This window comes from Alternaria incomplexa, assembly GCF_024043165.1.
Source record: "Alternaria incomplexa strain BMP 0042 chromosome Unknown scaffold_6, whole genome shotgun sequence".
In the NCBI taxonomy this organism is placed as follows: domain Eukaryota; kingdom Fungi; phylum Ascomycota; class Dothideomycetes; order Pleosporales; family Pleosporaceae; genus Alternaria; species Alternaria incomplexa.
The window spans coordinates 614,011-633,482 of NW_026249855.1; the positions used below are offsets into that span (position 1 = coordinate 614,011).

The 19,472-nt window shown below is 53.0% G+C and overlaps 9 protein-coding genes across 9 annotated transcripts; 4 read left to right on the top strand and 5 right to left on the bottom strand.

The window, feature by feature from the left end:
- Positions 1 to 425: 425 nt before the first annotated feature.
- On the bottom strand, positions 426 to 1,099 carry J4E90_004763 (uncharacterized protein; the record flags this gene model as incomplete). The annotated part of the gene is made up of 3 exons (XM_051434326.1): positions 426 to 647; positions 718 to 831; positions 896 to 1,099. 3 exons carry the CDS (start codon positions 1,097 to 1,099, stop codon positions 426 to 428), a joined length of 540 nt encoding a protein of 179 aa, XP_051291582.1.
- A 319-nt stretch (positions 1,100 to 1,418) lies between these two features.
- Positions 1,419 to 2,280, bottom strand: J4E90_004764 (uncharacterized protein; the record flags this gene model as incomplete). Its single annotated transcript, XM_051434327.1, has 2 exons — positions 1,419 to 2,105; positions 2,155 to 2,280. 2 exons carry the CDS (start codon positions 2,278 to 2,280, stop codon positions 1,419 to 1,421), a joined length of 813 nt encoding a protein of 270 aa, XP_051291583.1.
- A 1,680-nt stretch (positions 2,281 to 3,960) lies between these two features.
- On the top strand, positions 3,961 to 6,359 carry J4E90_004765 (uncharacterized protein; the record flags this gene model as incomplete). The annotated part of the gene is made up of 3 exons (XM_051434328.1): positions 3,961 to 4,084; positions 4,133 to 4,602; positions 4,653 to 6,359. The coding sequence occupies 3 exons, from the start codon at positions 3,961 to 3,963 to the stop codon at positions 6,357 to 6,359; spliced, it is 2,301 nt and encodes a 766-aa protein (XP_051291584.1).
- A 634-nt stretch (positions 6,360 to 6,993) lies between these two features.
- On the top strand, positions 6,994 to 8,822 carry J4E90_004766 (uncharacterized protein; the record flags this gene model as incomplete). The annotated part of the gene is made up of 2 exons (XM_051434329.1): positions 6,994 to 7,023; positions 7,077 to 8,822. The coding sequence occupies 2 exons, from the start codon at positions 6,994 to 6,996 to the stop codon at positions 8,820 to 8,822; spliced, it is 1,776 nt and encodes a 591-aa protein (XP_051291585.1).
- Positions 8,823 to 9,342: 520 nt separating this feature from the next.
- J4E90_004767 (uncharacterized protein) lies at positions 9,343 to 9,828 on the top strand (the record flags this gene model as incomplete). Its single annotated transcript, XM_051434330.1, has 2 exons — positions 9,343 to 9,426; positions 9,484 to 9,828. 2 exons carry the CDS (start codon positions 9,343 to 9,345, stop codon positions 9,826 to 9,828), a joined length of 429 nt encoding a protein of 142 aa, XP_051291586.1.
- A 2,720-nt stretch (positions 9,829 to 12,548) lies between these two features.
- On the bottom strand, positions 12,549 to 13,541 carry J4E90_004768 (uncharacterized protein; the record flags this gene model as incomplete). Its single annotated transcript, XM_051434331.1, has 1 exon — positions 12,549 to 13,541. The coding sequence occupies one exon, from the start codon at positions 13,539 to 13,541 to the stop codon at positions 12,549 to 12,551; it is 993 nt and encodes a 330-aa protein (XP_051291587.1).
- Positions 13,542 to 13,976: 435 nt separating this feature from the next.
- J4E90_004769 (uncharacterized protein) lies at positions 13,977 to 15,734 on the top strand (the record flags this gene model as incomplete). Its single annotated transcript, XM_051434332.1, has 4 exons — positions 13,977 to 14,136; positions 14,188 to 14,343; positions 14,392 to 15,524; positions 15,588 to 15,734. 4 exons carry the CDS (start codon positions 13,977 to 13,979, stop codon positions 15,732 to 15,734), a joined length of 1,596 nt encoding a protein of 531 aa, XP_051291588.1.
- An 847-nt stretch (positions 15,735 to 16,581) lies between these two features.
- J4E90_004770 (uncharacterized protein) lies at positions 16,582 to 17,829 on the bottom strand (the record flags this gene model as incomplete). The annotated part of the gene is made up of 3 exons (XM_051434333.1): positions 16,582 to 17,194; positions 17,325 to 17,662; positions 17,767 to 17,829. 3 exons carry the CDS (start codon positions 17,827 to 17,829, stop codon positions 16,582 to 16,584), a joined length of 1,014 nt encoding a protein of 337 aa, XP_051291589.1.
- A 390-nt stretch (positions 17,830 to 18,219) lies between these two features.
- J4E90_004771 (uncharacterized protein) lies at positions 18,220 to 19,455 on the bottom strand (the record flags this gene model as incomplete). Its single annotated transcript, XM_051434334.1, has 3 exons — positions 18,220 to 18,932; positions 18,986 to 19,342; positions 19,419 to 19,455. The coding sequence occupies 3 exons, from the start codon at positions 19,453 to 19,455 to the stop codon at positions 18,220 to 18,222; spliced, it is 1,107 nt and encodes a 368-aa protein (XP_051291590.1).
- Between the last annotated feature and the right edge of the window lie 17 nt (positions 19,456 to 19,472).

Genomic DNA, 19,472 nt, shown 5'->3' on the forward strand with positions numbered 1-19,472 from the left:
TTCGAAGTCGCAATGCATGATTGATGGCTTATGTGTACGTGTCACGGCATGACGAAATTTGGATGGCATTGATGTTGTTGGGATGCAGGTTCACGAGGAACGAACGGTATGACGAGCTTTGAGATGTTCCTTCGGCGTTGGTTATCGGGTGTTTGGATAGGAATCGGCGGATGTACGCATTTGGGTCTCTGGGTCTGGCGTTTGTTTGGTTAACTCGGTGGAGTCACATTGCTGTTTACATACTTGTTCTTGTTTATAACTTTAGCCGATACGCGAGCTCTTCCATGAGCGTAATGAAACGATCGCCTTCACTTGTTCGCCCATTGCCGTGATAAAGTCTGATCATCATCACCCAGAACTCTAACTTGTCCCTTATTGTACATCTGGATACTAGTCCAGGAATTGCTGCTTGAGACGTCGGATTATTACTCGTCGTCATCCCCTTCCTCGTCTGCCTTCTTCGCGGTCTCGTCTTCTTTTTCCTCATCCTCGTCCTCAGTTGCCTCCATCTTATCCTCGGTTTTCGCATTCAGATCAGCCTCGTAATCTGGCCGCACGACCTGTATATCCTTCTTCGCGAGCGCTGATTCGATAAGCGGTGCCGATGCGAGTAAAGCGTTGTATTGATCGACTGTAAGCGAGATGCCCTGTATGAGAAACCCGTGTTAGCAACCCAACCATGTAAAGGACCATACAGGAGAAGTAGAATGTACACACCTTCTTCCCCGGCCTCGTCTCTCCAGAATCAGTGACGTAGTACTCCCGTATGCTAATAAGCGTACTCTTGTTGAAATCGCTAACTGTGACGCGTCGTTTGCCGCTGGCGTTGAGCTGGCGTTTTCGTCAGCACTCTTCTGCCCACTGTCCTCGGTTTCCTCTGGCCGTGGCTACTCACACCAACATATGCATCGCCGTTATCATCCGTCTTCAGCTCTGGGACCACTGGTACCGATTCCTCGTCGTCGTCTCCGGATTTGGTCTTCTTGCTTGCGCGCGGCGCGTTGTCGTCGTCGGCGTCTGGGGAGGATCGTTTCTTTGTGAAGGTCTTTTTGTAGGTACTGCCGCCTCGGGCGCCGCCGCGTTTTGTAAAGCCTGCCATTGTGTGTTGGAAGGGGTGTATTGTGACGTGAAAGATGCAAAAATGGCAGTCGGAAGTTCGGATGGTACTCCTCGCGGCGATGACGCAGGGGCGGGCGTGTCGCGCTAAGGAAACGCGCTAGAGACGTGGTCAGGTGACTAGGCGACGCAACTTGCTCCCTTTTGGCCGTCGTGTAGCTCTTGCCCTCGAGCTTGAATGGTCTTCTCCTCTTTCAAGGTAGTTCTCGTCATGACACTCTTTGTCTCGTATACTTCATTCTTCTATGTAAGCGAGCGTCGACTTGACTAATCTATCTACTGTGGTCGTGAGCCTGTAATGTCTAAATGGCGTGTATCACTTCATCCACCTTCGGTGCCCTATGTACTTCGCTCCATGGTCGTGAAGGTCGCATCTGCTGCACCCTTTGTGGCCTTTCCAAACTCAGCGGTCCAGAGATTTCCTTCTCAAACTCCTGCGAAATCCTGCCCTCGTGGCTGAGAACAGAGTCTGCGCGTCCCATCTCGACATCTTTGGCTACTGACGCCCTTCCGCGTGCATTTGGGTCGATCAGAATTGAGGGCACGCGTGGGTCGTACATGGTGGGGACGCGACTGCGGGAAGGAGGTGGGACGACAGCGTCGTATCCGTGGAAACCCATGCCGAGTGCTGATGCAGTAGGTTCGAATGAACAGCTCTCCTTTTCTCGGGCGCGACGACACGCATCGATCGTTGCGGTGATGAAAGTGATCAAGAAAAGGAACCATCCCGCTCCGGCTGCGATGGTGTAACCACGGCTAAGATCGACCAGAATCGCGAACATCATGAGGTTTGGGTTCGCCGCCGTGTCAAGACGCGTTTCGCTAAAGGTCTCGAGACTCATGTTGAAGCTGAGAGAAACGCCGAGAGCGACTGCCATGGCGCACATGCACAGGCATTCGACGGGGATAAGGACCGCTGAGGGTATGCGCAGGCGTTGGATGATGGCTGTCAAGACGATTACAATGCCCGCAAGCGAAGCAAAGCCGGCCTGCCTGCATGTTAGTACAACGGTATTGATCGATGACTGTTGAACGTACAGCCGCGACTGAGATCCAGATCTTGATGGCGCCTTTGTAGACCGTAGCAAAGTATTCTTTCCAATACTCCGCCATTTGAGCCTCTGGCTTAACCGCGTCCATGATCTCGGCACCACGGCTCTTCATATCGCGAATGATGAACTGGGCTAATTGAGATCGTTACTACCATGTTTCTATATTCTCGATTGAGAGATCAATACTTACACCAAGCACCTAGCCCCAGCACTCCCATTGCCACGATCAGGGCTAGGACCCTTATTGACAGCAGTATCGATTTGCCATATCCCATTCTCGTACAAGAAATTGATGGAAAAATACAAGATGAAATGAATGTATCGTATAAGCACAGTCCAGCTGGCAGCTGCTCGCAGAGCGCTAAGTTGAAAGTAAGTGGTGTCTAAACGAGTGAGTGGTAGGCACGAAAAGAAAACTCGTTTCCACGAGCGGATGCAGTATCGCTATTGAGGCAAACGCCACATTGTCAATAAAGTTCGGAGCCTCAGGAGCCGGGTGCTTTGATGTGATGCCTTGTGCAGCTCGAGTGGGGGTGGAAACATTCGTGGTGCAGGGTGGCTGGTTGTGCCTGAGCGTGCAGGCAGACCTGATTCAAGACCCGCGATGTCAACGCGCCACCACTTTACCCACGCGGAGCTCTAGTCCCGACCCGTATCTGAGCATAAGGCAGAAGAATCTTCTGGAGCACTGGTCTCTGTCTGTACCCATGCTGCTCGCCTCACAGCTCATTGTTCAAGCGTTCATGCCATCGCAGCTTAGCAATTGGCCAGCAAACCCGAGGATTTCCCACGGAATGTTGTGATCCGCCATAAGAGAGATGCGTCCACGCGCATTGACAGTTGTGACGTCCCGATAATGAGGAACGGCTGGGGTGATGCATGTCTCTCCACGTGTTGGCGGTCTTGAGACAGAACCTGAGGCACCAAGGCGTCGCCGTTGTCAGGCTGAAACGGGCGTCAGACCCGAGAACTGTAGCAATGCCATCAACGCTTTCCGGAAGGTTCCGTCATCATATAGCCAGGCTGCTCCATAAGTAACGGCCGTGCCGCTATGATGCCGCCAACATTTGGCTGAGGTCGCAACCTTGGAATATCTGCACGGCCTAAGCACGACGCACTAAATCGCTCCGGGGTTCGGGCGATTGTTATCCGGGGCTACTTCATGAGCCGACTCCCGACTTCCGACAGCGAGAGCCTGGAAAAGATGGATGACAGGGTCTTAGCAGTGCTAACGTTGAAGCATCATGGCCAGGCCAAGCATCGCGATGCTTCGACCGTGAATTTGATTCAGACCCACGGCACGATGAACAGGTTAGTTTGTGTGAAAGCCGGCTCTGCAAATAATCTCGTCTTATCGAACAAGGTCTGCTCCGTTGTGAATTAGGACGACTGTGAATCGCAGGGCTACAATGAGCAAGACCTTTGAGATGAAGATGTTGTACTTTCATGGAATATACAGAGCGGGGCGATGCGAAGAAGCATCTGGGTAATCGTCGGCGAAGCTAGCCTGTCGGCAACAGCCACCTGCACTTGCAGTCGTGCCGACCATCCTCCATCCAGCAACCATCGACACTTGTATCCGCTCTCCCCTCTCCGCCAAGGCAAAATGCGGAGAACGGTTGAGGAGAACGGTAGCATTGCGGATGGCTCGTCACGAGGCCCATACGGTATTCCGGTGGAATCCCGAATGACGTGGGTAGATCGCGAGATGCATGCAAAATTTTCGGAAGTATTTAGCTACCCGTGAATCCAAGGACTGCGATCATCGTGTTGCAGACGACAGTTTCGCAAGATGAGATACTCCAGCGCAGTTGCGGTGAGCTTTGCTCTACTGCCAAATCTAGCGGTCTCACAAGGATACACCAATGAGTCGGAGGTTCCATTATATGGACTTAGTCCGCCAGTATACCCGACCCGTGAGTGTTTTGGTCATGATCGAAAGTCAAAGGACTAACAATAGACAGCTGTCGGTAATGGAACAACCTCGTCTTCTTGGGCATCCGCATATGCTCGAGCGAGAGACCTCGTGGCACAATTGACGCTAGAGGAGAAGTCGAACCTCACACATGGCGTCTCCGGTCCTTGCGTAGGCCAAACGGGAGCTGTACCTCGTCTTCAGATCCCAGAGCTATGTTTCGCGGATGCACCTGCCGGCGTGCGAGGACAAGAGTTTGTCTCGTCATTCCCCGCTGGCATTCATCTTGGAGCTACGTTCGATCGAGATCTCATGCTCAGATATGGCCATGCTCTCGGTAGAGAGTACAGAGGGAAGGGCATTCACGTTGCTCTCGGCCCATTTATCGGCCCTATTGGACGAGTCGCGAGAGGTGGCAGGAACTGGGAAGGTCTTGGTGCCGACCCGTATCTTGCTGGTATTGGCGGTGGTCTCATCACCAGAGGCACACAAAAAGAAGGCGTGATTGCTACACCAAAGGTAGGCGATATCGTAAATACGATGAGAGTCTAGGCTGATCGTATCAATAGCATTGGCTTGCGCAAGAACAAGAGTACAGGCGACGCCCTGGTGACGAAGGCGAGGCCGTCTCTTCGAATGTGGACGATCGCACACTGCACGAGCTTTATGCTTGGCCATTCATGGATGCCCTGCGTGAAGGAGCCGGTTCGCTGATGTGCTCATACCAGCGAATCAACAACTCATACGGATGCCAGAACAGCAAGCTTATGAACGGAATCTTGAAGGAAGAGCTAGGTTTCGAAGGTTTCGTGGTATCTGACTGGGATGCGCAACACGCCGGTGTCGCATCAGCGAATGCTGGTCTTGACGTAGTGATGCCTGTTGCCAAATTCTGGGGCGAGAACCTTACCGATGCGGTGAACAACGGATCAGTAACCACAGAGAGGCTCGATGACATGAACACAAGACTACTCGCAGCCTGGTTCTATCTCAACCAAGATGATAGTTTCCCTGAAAACGCCGTCTACCCATACAACGTCGAACACGAAATCGTTGACGTGCGCGAAGATCACGCATCTCTCATCCGAGAGATCGGAGCTGCCGGAACCGTGCTGGTCAAGAACGTCAACAACACTTTACCACTTCAACACCCCCGCTTCTTGAACATCTACGGCTACGATGCTGAAGTAAAGTCTCAGCCATGGAACAATCCATCCCGGTTCGGTGGTGGCTATGAAGAGAATTTCGGCTGGAACACGCTCAACGGCACCCTCATTACGGCAGGTGGATCGGGCTCCAGCACCCCACCTTATGTTATCAGCCCGTTCAACGCCATCCAGAATCGCGTAATTGCGGATCGTGGAACTGTACGATGGGACTTCTTTGGCGTGAACCCGACCGTGTACGCAAATGCTGACGCATGCCTCGTCTTCATCAACGCATACGCTTCGGAAAGTTTCGATCGCACTTCTCTTACAGACGAGTTCAGCGACCAGCTTGTCAACAACGTTGCAACCAACTGCTCAAACACTGTTGTTGTACTGCACTCCGCCGGCATCCGCACCGTTGACGCATGGATTGACCACCCCAACGTCACCGCCGTCCTTTTCGCGGGTGTTCCAGGCCAGGAAAGCGGTAACGCCATCGCCGACGTTCTTTACGGCGATGTGAACCCATCCGGACGTTTGCCGTACACTGTCGCAAAGCAAGAGTCCGATTACGGCCACCTTCTCAATTCGACTCTCGACCCTTCCATCCCGGCATTTTTGCAGTCAGATTTCACCGAGGGCTTGTACATCGACTACCGCGCTTTTGACGCGCAGAATATCACGCCGCAGTATGAGTTCGGTTACGGACTTTCGTACACGACATTCGGCTATGCGAACATGACAGTTGAGCCTGTTGCGAACGCAAGTCTCGCTGCTTTCCCGTCAGCGTCTGTACCCATTGTACAAGGAGGCCACCCTTGGCTATGGCAAGTCCTGTACCGCGCCACAGTCACCATTACCAACACCGGCAAGGTCGCTGGCTACGAAGTAGCGCAGCTATACTTGGGCGTACCAAATGCGCCGGCGAAGCAGCTGAGAGGTTTCGAACGCGTTGGCTTGTTGCAGCCTGGCGAAAGCCGAGAGGTCGAGTTCACATTAGACCGACGCGATCTGAGTGTCTGGAACGTTACTGCTCAGGCTTGGGAGCTCCAGAGGGGCCGATATGCGGTTTGGATTGGAGCAAGCAGCCGTGATATGAAGCAAGAGGGCGAGATAGTAATCGAGTAGGCTAGGAAGATGATTCAGTAATGTCTATACTTACGACCTTCATCATTATAATTCTTGCAGTCCCGCAGTCTTGTGAAGTGATGAAACAGTGACATCCCCGTACCCTCCTTATGAAAATGCTCGATCTTAAGGCACAGCTAGGAACATGTGTGTTTTCTCTGCGTGGTTGTTCCACCTCTGTTCACTCGCTGAATTATTGACCTAACAACTCCGGCGAACTGTGTTACGACAACTTCCGAAGCACGCAGATCGAACTACGACTTGATGTGTCATGTTCCAAGCAATCGTTTGTGCGCGGTCACGATACAAGCCATCTATTCAGTTTGTCAACATCAAGCTGGTCGAGGCCGATTCGCAGCATATCCCTGAGTGCTTTTGCCCCCGCCCTAGAGAACCACGGTCTTCGTGCCTGTTCTGCGAAGGGGCAAGAATGCACAGACTAATATACGATGCAGTGAATGCAAAACGCCCCTGCTTCTGCTAGAGGGCCTCCTTCTGCCTAGCACTCTCTCCTTGTTCTATATCAGGCCCAGCTCTTTGGGGGCATTGCTATTTCCCAACTGATCACTCCACTCAACTCCAAAGTCTTGAATCTTTCCAAAGGGTTCACATACCAACTATATCCAGAGCAATCATGGTTAAACTGATTGAATACCCCGTGTCGGTAAGTCTCTTGAACTCATTGCTACCGCTGGCTATACTTATAATTACTGGGAGGACATCCAAAAGTCCTACACGTCTTTCGTAAAGACAGTTGAGGAGAGCTTCACTCCTAGATACCCCACCGAGGATCCGGATCCCGTCTTGCTTGAGGCATTTCATGATCTTACGTTGACTGCCGAAGGCTATATCGAATACAGTAACGAGCACGACTCCGTGGAAGACTGGAACGATCCTTCTACCACAGAGAACAATGTGTTCCAAGACATGATCAGTATATGCACGGTGTATCATCAGAGAACTTTGGCCGATGGCGAATTCTCCAAATTGGCAAGAGCTGGTATGCAATGTATGAAGCATGCCTACGACCCTCCGCCGCGAGACATGCTCTCCTACCCACCCCTGCCGGACTCCCTATTGACTGTGTACCGTCACATGGGATACACACCGATCGAAGATGCCATCTTCTCCGATCTCGTTCTTTCATACGAGAAAACTTGTTTCTGGAGTGCATGGGGCAACCGCTATGACCATTGCTATAACAGAGCGAGAGATTTGGATGACTCGGATGAGGATTACTGGGATGAATGGGAATGCCAGTGTTGGTGTGACTATTGCGTGGACGAGACTGCGTATATAACAGGCATAGAGGAGTGGCGCGTTTTCCCAACAGCCATAACCTACATGGATAGGTTCGAAGACGTGTTTGAAAACATTCTGGGGTTCATCTTCTCCGATCTTCGTACAACATGCGGCTCGTATTTGGAGTACACCAACGACTTCGACAACTGGAACGACCCGGAAATCGCCGCATTCCGCGAGTTTTCCGAGGTAGTTGAATACACAACCTACGTCTGTCCGGACTGGTTCCAGAAGTTCCTCTACTTACCTGGAGAGCTCCGCGAGTCCATCATGCACGAGTATGCTTTGATGGAGTGTGATGCTGGTCGCCTGAGCGAGCATCAGCACTACGACGAATTCAGCAATCCGTGCTGCAAGTGGGAGTATCCCAACGTGCTCATCGCTTGCGACAATCAGAACCGCAAGGTGTTTCCGAACGCTAGCACAGGCCGTTGCCCAAAGGGTTGGCTACCAAACCTCGCTTTCGTGAGCCACAAGATGCACGAGGAAGTTCTCGTCTTGATGCTGCAGAGGACCAAGCGATTCGATTTGAAGTACATGTTCCGAAACACTAACTTCAAGATCGCAACTTGGTTTACCAAGTTCATAAAGGCGATTCCTGGCGGCGGCGGCGAGAACGCGGTGAAGCACCTCAACTTCCCGCACATGCATTGGTTCAACAACCAACGCATCCCACCAGCCCTGACCAACCCCAGCTTTAAGTTAGCTGTCGCTTGCAAGAAACTTCGCAAGCTCGACATGACCTTTCATGTCGATAAGGTGACTTTCAGCAGTGCGGAGACCGACTGGGAACGCAAGGCACTTCCTCTGGCTACAGTCATCGACCGATTCAAGCTGGAGACAATTCTCGGCTGTACCAAGTTGGAGGAGGTGTACATCGACGGTATATACATGCGACCGTCTCGAGGCGGCAAGGAGGCCGATCTAGATGTGCTAGAAGAAGTAAGCAAGTGGATGATGAAGAGCTTCCTCGTTCAGCGGAATCCGGAGCGCGGTATCCAAGTCGAGTTGGTTCGCCGATGGGGATGCTGGAGGGGACGTGTTCGCGGGACCCTGGTTGAGCTGGACGATAAAGATATGGCGGAAGTGAAGTCGCGCATTGAGATGAAGAGCGCGTTATCAAAAGCCCTTGTTAAGGCTGGACCTGCTATAACTGTCTAGATGGACCTGTCCTGTATTATTGGTTAAAGAGAAACGTCTAGCATCCTGATATTTGTTGAGCTTCTAAGTTTGGTGCTTACAGGCCATCGCCGGGCATCCTAAGTTGATTACCAATAACCCTCATAAGTTCGGTATCATGATGTCTTCTAACGTGAAAAGCAATTAGTCTTGAACACCGACATGCGATACACTCATTAGTAATGCGAAAGTCCGGAAGCAGAAACAAGGCAGAAGGTTAGCTGTATTCGAAGCTTCGAAAGGCGCGCGTTATGGAGCTCAAGCTCGAGCCATTCAACCAATCAGCGGGGACATGATGGCCATGACAAAGGCGCTAGCGACGCGATCCCTGCAAATCTGGGGTAGCTTCGAGGCGGCCATACAAGGTGCAGCAAGAGTCTGGCGCTTGCTAGCAAGCCCATATACACCGCTTTGATACCCCTCTTCACTTCTTGTTGAGCTATAATCTCTACAACTTTTACACCGGACTTTGTAATACAGCACCAACAACACTTCCATCAACATGTCTTGCCCCGTGATCGGTACCACAAACGATGTGCTTCCTCCTAACCACCCCTCTATCGACCTAGCGAAGGATGGTCAGGTTGTACGTACTCAAGAATGTGTTGTATCTGCCTGCACATTACTAACATACAACCCATAGTGCCCAGTCGTAGGCGCAACCAGCGACCACCACCACAACCTCTCCGCACACCCTCCCGTCCCCACCCAAGGCACCGAGGCTACATCGTGCCCGGCGCTCAAGAAGAACGTAAAGACGACCAAGGCCCAAGAAATGGACGATGCTCTCTGCCCGATCGTAGGCACAGCTACAACCGTGCTTCCTCCCGATCACCCAGACATGCTCAAGGCGAACGCCGGCGACATCTGCCCAGTCACAAAGGCGACAGTCGGACACCACAAGGATAAGGTCGCTACACACCCGAGTGTAGAGGGTGCGGCGGATGGGGCTGTATGCCCTGTCACTGGCCAGAAGCAGGCTGCGTAGAGATGTCATAGATAGGAAAGAGGCGGCGTTGGTAGATATACCCAAATAAATACGACGGGATAGGAATTTTCAGGCGAGTTCAGCCAGCCACGACCCTCATCCACAATCGTCATCAGCCCCCGTCTATTGGTGACATCTTAGTCACGTTTCAGCCCGTTGAGCCCCATTATGCAGTGTAACATTGAATAGATGGGGGCCATAATAACACAACAGAAACCTCCTCCATGCTGAAGCCGTTCTTACATCGTTCCACACCTCACGTTTTCGCCATGCATCTACAGATCAGCATACTCATATTATCTCTTATCCATTATGCAAAGTCCGGGAACATTTGCTATTACCCTAATGGCGAGACCATGGGCACAGACGTGCCCTGCGATCCCGACGCGCCCTTTACACAATGCTGCCCATCCCGCGATACATGCCTTAGCAACGGACTTTGCGCTTTGCAGTCCACAGACAATGACAGCGGCATAAGCTACGCACGTGGCACCTGCACCGATCCTACCTGGACCAGTCCGCTTTGTCCACAGCATTGCCAGCTCAACCAAGACACGCCGCTGAACTCGAGTGCGTACGACTTCCGGGCCGGTGGCGTGCAAATATGGGAGTGTGAGAAGCAGGGATATGGTGTCAAGGCAGAGTACTGCTGCGAGTCGCAGGGGGAGTCGCAGAGTTGCTGTGAGACGTCGTCGGTTGTGTTTGTGCTGGAGAGCGCTACTATAGGCCCGTACACAGGGGTTGAGAGTACTTCGTCGTCGTCGTCGGCTTTCTCCACTGTCTCGAACGCGGCTACGACGCCATCGCGCACTGCGTCTGTGACTCAGATCTCGAGTGGCCCAACGGCTACCGCTCCAGTGGACTCTGCAAACACCGGGAGTAATAAATCAAGCGTTATTGGCGCTGGGGTAGGCGGATCTTTGGGAGGATGTGTTCTCACCGCAGTGATAATACTGCTCATCAGGCGCTACAGACGACGTGCTTCCCCTCTAGTGGAGCTTCCGGTTACTGCAACTGAGTTTCATGATAAGGCTATGCTCGAACTACCCACCGAGGAGCCACGTCTAGAACTGACGAGCAGAAACCAGCCCGTGTGGGAACTACCGGCAGAGCGACGTCTTCCTGGTCAAACCGCATAGAGTCGAAGAATTTCAGGCGGACAGTGGAGTCAGGGTCTTGAACGGTTAGTTGGGAGTGGGCGAAAATTGGCTACTCCGAGCTGGAGAAGACCGATATCGATCAACTCGTCTCGGACGAGATGTATGATCTCTAAGACTATGGTTAAGTAGAAGCTCGCGTGAAGTTGCTTCGGAGGAACATGTAATTATCGACTTTCACCATGATTGCAGATCGGCATCAGTATCCTTAGTAGCGAGAGATATTCTTGTTTTGTCACTGTGTTTGTGAAAAGATTCAGTTTTAACGCGAGAAGCTGTCTGTTATTGCCACACGCGCCTCAAGCTTTGAGCACAGTTAACTTCCGTTTACCCATCCGTGGAGCAATTTCCAAGATGATAAATTACCCGCTCCTCTCACTCGACCTTCAACTTTCCTTTCAACGGACCCGCAAACTTTGGTTGAACACGCAATGGAGTTCAATCTGAGAGTCGCTCTCGCAGTAATCATCGTGGCGGTGGCTGTAGGACGAATTTGCTACCTCATCGATTCGCTGATAGCCGCTGATCGCACTGCGAAGCGTTTCGGTTTCGGTTTCGCCTTTGCGTCTAGTCCTCAGGGGATAAGCAATCACAAGATACCCAGGAAGCCAAAGTACATCTTCCATGTACCCCGACACGGCGAGCGCAAAGTGCGCCATCAACCTCGACCCCGCAAGCCTCAAGTGCTGCCATCGCGCTCCGACATCGTTACCAAGGCCGAGGAATGCGAAGAGTACGTGCCAGACTACTTCCCACGCTTTCTCCAGCTTCCGCTCGAGATACGTGAGAAGGTCTATCATTACGCAATGGACGGCCTCTCAACACGGTACTTCGTCCAGGCCTACAAGGACATCTCGCCCCTGACCGTAGCGCCAGCTACACTCCCAAATCTATGTTTCGCCAGCAAGCAATTACACAAGGAAGGGCTCGCTGTCTGAATCCGCCACACACGCTTCACGGTCTTGAAAAGCAGCATAACGCATGTGGTTCCTCTGATGAACTTTCTTTCCGCTGTCGACGGCTTCAAACACGTGCGCATGCTCTGTTATGGCGATCTCCTCGCCTACGGCCTGAAACACCAGAAGGTGTACATAACCACGGGTGAAGATCTGGCTGCCAAGTGCACTGGACTGCGCAGTCTAATTTTCGAGTTGGACTATTTCTGGCTAACGGATTTTGCGCGTGCGCCAGCGCCAGTGAAGCTGGCTCCAAAAAAGGACGTAAAGAAGCGATTGAGGCTTGAGCCAGTCTATCAGCTTTCCAGTCTGAGGAAGCTGAAGATCGAGGTGGTTGTGCCCTGGTCCCGAGGAAAACGCTTTGAACAGCAGGGTGGATTGACGCGTTTGAGGGAGATAGTCACCGAAGGCTTTGAAGCGGCAGGGAGAGGTGAGGCTGTAGAATTGCAGCTTGAGATGGTAGCTAGGAGGCTGTTGGTTGGAACGTAATGCTTGGGATAACCAGCTACTCAACTTCGTAGTGGTAGATGAAAATTTCAGGTATAATACTACAGTACTGAGACAGCGACAGAGCATGTGCCGACAATCATAGAGGTATAGCCGGCGACTAGGGAGAACGAGCGCGATATGGTAATGGTGAGTGCGATGGCTTTCGCCGTGAGGGCCCTGCATCGTCGCCGTCGGAACCTGAGCGCCTTCGCTCACGCCTTCGATGCCGATCGCGTCTCTCTCTGGAATTCTCGCTCCGATCTCGAGTCCGTTCCGACCGGTGGCGACGATGTCTGTCCTCCGAGTCATCTCGTGGTCTTGACTTCCGATGCCTATGGTCGTCGCGCGGACTCCTGTCGCGGCTCTTGCTCCTCCGACGCGAGTGCTTGTCACGCGCATCGTCCTCTCCCGCTTCCTTTATCCTTCTTCTGTCCTTGCTCCTATCTCGGTCTCTCGACCTGTCTCTCCGACTATGCCTATCCTTGCGCTTTGCCCGCTCCTTTTCTTTACGCTTCTGCTTCTTCAGCTTCTTGAGAGCATCGTCCACTTTCTCTTGTTGGCGCTTGATCATGGAATCGCGCATCGGATCGTCCTCGTCGAGCTTCTCCATAAGCCGCCCTAGCTCAATCTCCTCTGGTAGTAGTGGTCGGTCGTCGTCCGAGTCGCTTTCGCTTTCTGTCTTTCTCCGTTTCCTTCTGCCGCCATCGGACTCATTGCCCGCGTCAAGATCGACATCTCCCATCGTATTGTCCCTCATATCCTCGTCGTCTTTAGGTTTGTACCGTGCATGGTCGACCCTGATGACTCGGTCCATAATGGTTGCTCCACCCAGATTGTCCACAGCCAGGTCGCAGCTTCTCTGATCTTCGTACTTGATCCAGGCAAAGCCTCGTGACTTTCCCGTCTCCTTGTCGCGCGCAAGCTTGACCCATACCGGCTCGCCATACTGAGAGAATATGGTGATGATGTCACCCTCTGAAAGTTCGAAGGGTAGGCCGCCGATGTTAATGAAGGCTGTGTCGCGGTAGTCGGTATGCCATGAACCTTCTGGGTTGATGCCCGCTTCGAGCTCGCGCTTGTTGAGCTGCTGGATCGCGCGCACCGAGTTCATCGTGGGCGTGGCGTGTTCGTGGTGGTGAGGTTAGAAGTGAGGAAGGCGCGTTCGGCGGGTGGGTTGGGCGTCGCTTCCTGATCCACTAGCGCTGTGATGGCTGTTCAGACATGGATCGCGGATCTTCGAATGCTTCTTGTATGTCGCTGCGACTCGGAAAAAATGTTGGCGCAGTATTCTAGACGTCGTATCGGAGGGCAGGCAGGTCCGCTGGGAACTTTTGAAGCTCGGGCTTGGCCAGCAGCCGCATCCCTGCAGAAAAGGTACCAGCGAACATGCGGCCAAACAAGCACACCGCAACCCCACTAGACATTCACCCCGTGCCGCCTTAGCCTTTCCGCATCCGTCGCATACTTTGTATACATCATCTACGCAGCATCGCTCAGCCGGGCACGTCACGTTTCACCAGCGACCAAGCTCCGCAGCACCTCCGCAATGGCGAGCGCGCGTCGGACCTCCAACTTCCCCACACGCGTCCCCGGCAGCCACGACCGGCCGGGCAGCAGAGACACGGACAAAGAGGAAATATGGAAGCCCATGCTCGACAACATCTCGAGTGGAAAGCGACTGCCGGAAAAGAGTCTACTCGTCCTGGGTGAGGGCCACGACACGCAGAATAGGGGATCTAGCTAATACTCGATCCCAGGCGGAACACCAGAGACGCAGCGAGAGTTCCTTGAATCAGTATCCACAGACTCTGCAAACAATAGGCGACCGCCAGACCGGGGCAGGAAGCCGCCCATCGCCAATCAATTCGCCCTGGGCTACACGTACCAAGATGTACTGGACACGGATCACGAGGGTATGTAGTGTCACTGGTTATAACAACACAAATCGCTAACAAAGCCAGATACTCTTGCGCGCCTCTCGCTCTACCTCCTCGCCAATCCATCACCGTCGTTCACGCCCTTGATCAAGCCGTACCTCAACCCACGAACCCTCCCGCACATGCTTATCGTCATACTCCTGGACTGGAACCACCCATGGCTGTGGATACGACAACTGCGCGACTGGATCAGAGTACTGCGATCGCTTATCGTCTCGCTCGATGACAACTCCAAAGTAGTTCTGGAGGAGAACATCCAAACCCTACAAGACAAGGGCCGCAACCTCCCATCCGAAGGTAGCAGCATGGAGAACGTGAAGATACCACTTGGCCCGGGAGAATGGGATGAGCCGCTCGGCATACCGCTATGTGTGGTATGCCAGAACGCGGACAAGATCGAGACCCTTGAGAAGGAGCGGGGCTGGAAAGAGGAGGAATTCGATTTCATACTCCAGTACATGCGCACCATTCTTCTCAAGCACGGCTCAAGCTTGGTATATACCATGCCGACGGCGCCGGGATCTTTGCGAACGCTCATTCACTCCACGCTCGGCATCAAGTCTCTGCTCAAGCAAGAGCAACTCAGACACAATGTAACGGATCGCGATCGGGTTCTGGTCCCACCCAACTGGGACTCATGGGCAAAGATTCGTATATTACGAGAGGGCTTTGATGTGGAGGGCATCAGCGAGAAATGGAGTGTTGACATCGACATTCCCCAGCACATGCGGCCGACCAATGGCCAAGTACCTGCACCCGTCGACGGAGAAGCTCAACCGAACGGCGAAGAGGCGCAGGTTGCGCCAGCTGAAGAAGAAGAGGAAGGCCCATCGGCGACTTCAATCTACGAAGAGACGATTCGCAACCCCGAGTCAGACTACGCACTTTCCAGCTTGTCGAAACAAGCCAACGGGCTCGAAGTGTCAAGCAAAGATCCACAGGCCTTCCTTGCCGATCAAGTCAACGTTCTTGAGAATCTGCGGCGGGAGGATGAGAATGAAGCTGCCATGAAGGCTGCGCGCAAAGAGCAAGATCCATCAATCTCTAGGACTTATACCGACGACGCATCGGGAGTTGTCGAAGAGCATATTGGACCTGTACAATTCAACATGGGTGGAATTCAAGTCAACGCCGACGAAATGGTCAAGAGGCTACAGGTACGTCAAGCACAAGCCCATCCCTTCCGAAGAGATAATGAACACATACTAACCTCACCCCAGGACCGTCAAGCCAACCGATCAGACGAGCCTGAAACACCACCTCCCAAAACACAGGATACCAACATCAACGACAACGAGAAGCTGAGATCCTTCTTCTCCAGTCTGGTCAACAAGGCGCCCTCGGGCAGTCCAAGGGGTGGTTCGTAGTCTGAGTCTTGTTTCTTTACAGGCATTTTCCACTTTCTCAGGCATATGCTTCCCATACAACTTTATTCGACGCTTCCGATAGTAAAGGCTTTCTTACAGGTTCACGGTCGTCATTAGCATGGCTTTATACCCACAGTGTATTTCCGTACCCAATACAAGCTTTCACATTCCAGAGTGCTATTCCCGGACCACGTACTTTCTGAGTTGTTCTACTGTATCTGTTGCTGGTGCCTTGAACATCTACATGGGCGTGAAGCATGTACAATATTTTCTCGGTCGAATCTTTTCATATCTGTTCATGACCGAAGCTACGCATCACATCCTTCAAGTCCCAATTTAACACTCATGCCAGCACATTCCTCCATTATATGCGTACCTCGGAGGTCTTTTTCCTCAGTCATCTAACTATACTACTCCCCCCCAAAAGCCTGACCAGCTTAATTAAGTAACCCACAAACCCCACAAGCAAACTAATTACACAGTAACCCACCCTTGCACCATTCCCAGTATGACAGGTTGAGGCGTCCGTTGGGCCGACTACCGCCGCCCAGATCGCATCACAGCAGACAACCTCGCTCAAGTGCCTCACGGGCACTTCAACTGGGGACATTGGAGACATATGGGTAATCCACCGGGGATGCAGGGGTATTGGAATGAGAGAAGAGGGCAGTGGGGTTGGAGGAACGGGTATCAGTGGGGTGATGCTACTGGTCGGTATCGCTGATTTGCGAGATGCTGAGGTGGTTACGTGTGTGTGTGTGTGTGAGGAGACGTGTAGGTTGGCATGCTCATAGTGTATCGTATTCACATGAAATCAATCAAACACATACACAAACACAACGCCCACCTACCTCTCCAACAACCACCTGACCCCCTCCAACGTGTCCTTGCTAAACTCCTTACTCTCCTCCAACTCGGGATAGTTCGTCCAGAACATATGTCCAAACCCTTTGTACAGCTCAAACCGCGTCAGGACCCCACTCTCCCTCAGTTTCCTGTCGTAAAGCACCGCCTCATCTCTCAACGGATCCAAGCCGCCAACCTGGAAAAACGCCCTCGCGACACCCATATGTCCATCTGGATGGTTGTACGGGTCCCAAAGCGGGGACTTTTCCTGGGGTTCGTAGATGGGTTCGATGAATCCTGGTGCCATGTCTTTGAGGACGGGGTCGAATATGTTAGAAGTGCGGGATTGGTAGAGGGGGAGGAGGTGGGATGGGACGTTTGTGTGGGGGAGGAGGGCGGGGACGCAGAGGTACTGTCCCGTTATGGGTGGGTTTAAAGCTGTGTCTCGGGCGAGAAGAGCAAGAACGGCGGCGATGTTGCCGCCGGCTGAGGCGCCGCCTACGAGGAGGCCGCGGGTGGGTGTTGCGTTGAGTAAGGCGCTGTTTTTGATGGCCCAGAGGAGGGCGTCGTGGCAGTCATGGATGCCGGTTGGGAATTTGTGCTCGGGTGCTAGACTGTAGTGGTATATGAGTAGGTCGTCTTTTGTCGATGGTGGCGTATAAGATGAGAACAGGACATGATCAAAAGAACGACAAGCGTCACATGGAACGACCTTGGAAACATGAAAACAGTTCTGCCACTTACCGATACTCAACATTAACACAGACAGCCCCCAAATCCCTCGTAAACATCCTACAATTCATATCTTCATCCGTTAAATCACCCATACTCCAGCCTCCTTCGTGGTACATCATAATCAGTGGGCTGCCATCCTCCGGCGGACCCGCAACAGGCTGGTACACTTTGACGCGGATGGAGGCTCCATCTCGGGTGGGCACGTCGTGGAGGCTTTCTGTTACGTGCTCTGGAATGGGGCCGGGGATGGGGTACAGGTGGCGGAGCTGCGAGAGGTGGGCTGCGCGGGAGGCGCGGTGGGCGAAGAAGTCTGGGCCTGTTGTTTGGAATGGGCGGGCTGTGAAGGCCTGGGATGGGGTGTGAGCTTAGGGGTAGGGGTCGGGGGGCTGGGGTTTTGAAGGAATGGTGATGAAGTGGTATAGGAAGTGACTGGTGGGCTTATGGTACCTACCTTTCTGTATATTTCGGACACCTCACCCGACTTGAGGACTTCTTCCCGTGTTAGATGAGCCATGTGTCGTACGACGATTTGGAAGATATGAAAAAGGCAAAGTAGCTAAGATATCGAGATGGGTTTCAGAAGGCTTTGTAATATATACCTGCCATCCTATGATGTTGAAGCATACCACGTGTACGCTTACGTCATTCCTTAACGGTCTACTTCTATCTCAAATCACATTCCTGAGAGCGATGCTTGTCTTCAGACCCTCCGTAGCCAGAGTAGATTTACTTCAATTGAGTATGCGCTGGTGATGTCGCTCATTATATGAAAGGTATACTGCAAGATTATGTAACACATCAAAAGAAATATGAACAGCTGAGTACTTCAACCGCAACACAAATCACCGAAGGTTATGTGCAAACTGCGGACAGTACCACACATTTCCACCAATCAATCACCCTCCTACTCCTTATCAACAAGCACAGTACTATCCTCGACCTTCTTCTCCTCTCCCGCGAGACTAGGCTGGACAACCTGCCTGCCCTTCCACCCCGCCATAAGCTTACCCAGCCTCTTCCTCAGCCCATACTGCATCCAGTACGGCCAAGTTCTTATCGCCGGAATGAACAGCCCACTCGTCTCCGGCAGAACAACATGCTGACTCTTGCCGCTTAGCACAGCCTTGACAATGCTCTCCGCAACCGTCTCCGGGTAAAGCACGCCCTTGGAATCGAAGCCTTCGAACAGCGCGGTGCGCGTGTAGCTCTGGGCCATGAGCACAGTCCTTATCTTGGGGGCGTTGTAGCGGGCGGTGAGTTCGGCGGCGAGGCCTTCGTGGAAGGAGAGGGCGGCGGCTTTGGAGGACGCGTAGTCGACCATCGAGGGCGCGGACAGGTAGCCGGCTACGGAGGCGACGGTCACGATCATGCCGTGGTTCGCGGCGATCATTGCGGGAAGGAACTGCTGCGTCAAGTAGTAGTGGCTGAAGGCGTTGACCTTGAAGGTGAGGTTGATGTCCTTCTCTGTCGACTCGAGGATGGTTTTGCCGCGTGCGACTCCGGCGTTGTTGATCAGGACCGTGGGGTTACCGAGTGTGGAGCGGATGGATGAGGCGGCGGAAGCGATGGCCTCGGGATCGGTGAGATCGCACTTGAAGAAGCGGACAGATGATGGGGCTGGTGAGTGTCAGTATATCTTCCAAGCAATTGACGCTCAATTGCAGACATACCCTCATACGTCAAGTCTTGCACATCCAAGACGGCGACCTTGATACCCTTCTCGGCGAGCAACTGGACAACAATCTTGCCAATGCCATCGCTGCCCCCGGTTACAACGACGACCTCGCGACTCCAGACATAGGCATCGCCGCTCCAGTTGTTGGTCACGCCGCTGTTGAGCCAAGCGTTGACGGTGCTCAGCGCACCCAAGCCCAGCAGCGTCTTCAGGCCCTTGAATGCTGCGGCATGGTCTTCGGCAAGGGCGTTGCCTTGGTGCGTGTAGCGCGCAAGGAGGATGAGGGGCAGCGTGAGGGCCGGGTTGAAGGCCGTGTACCTGATGAGGCGGCTGATAGTATCGCCAGTCACGCCTGTTCACGTTAGAAAAGCGTCCTACTCGAATTATCGCCATTGTGACAGTTGAGGCGGCAATGGCTCGGTGCTTACCTTCGCGCGCAAGGGTCCAGTCGCTTCGAATCGGCATCGTGACGGTGTCTTGGG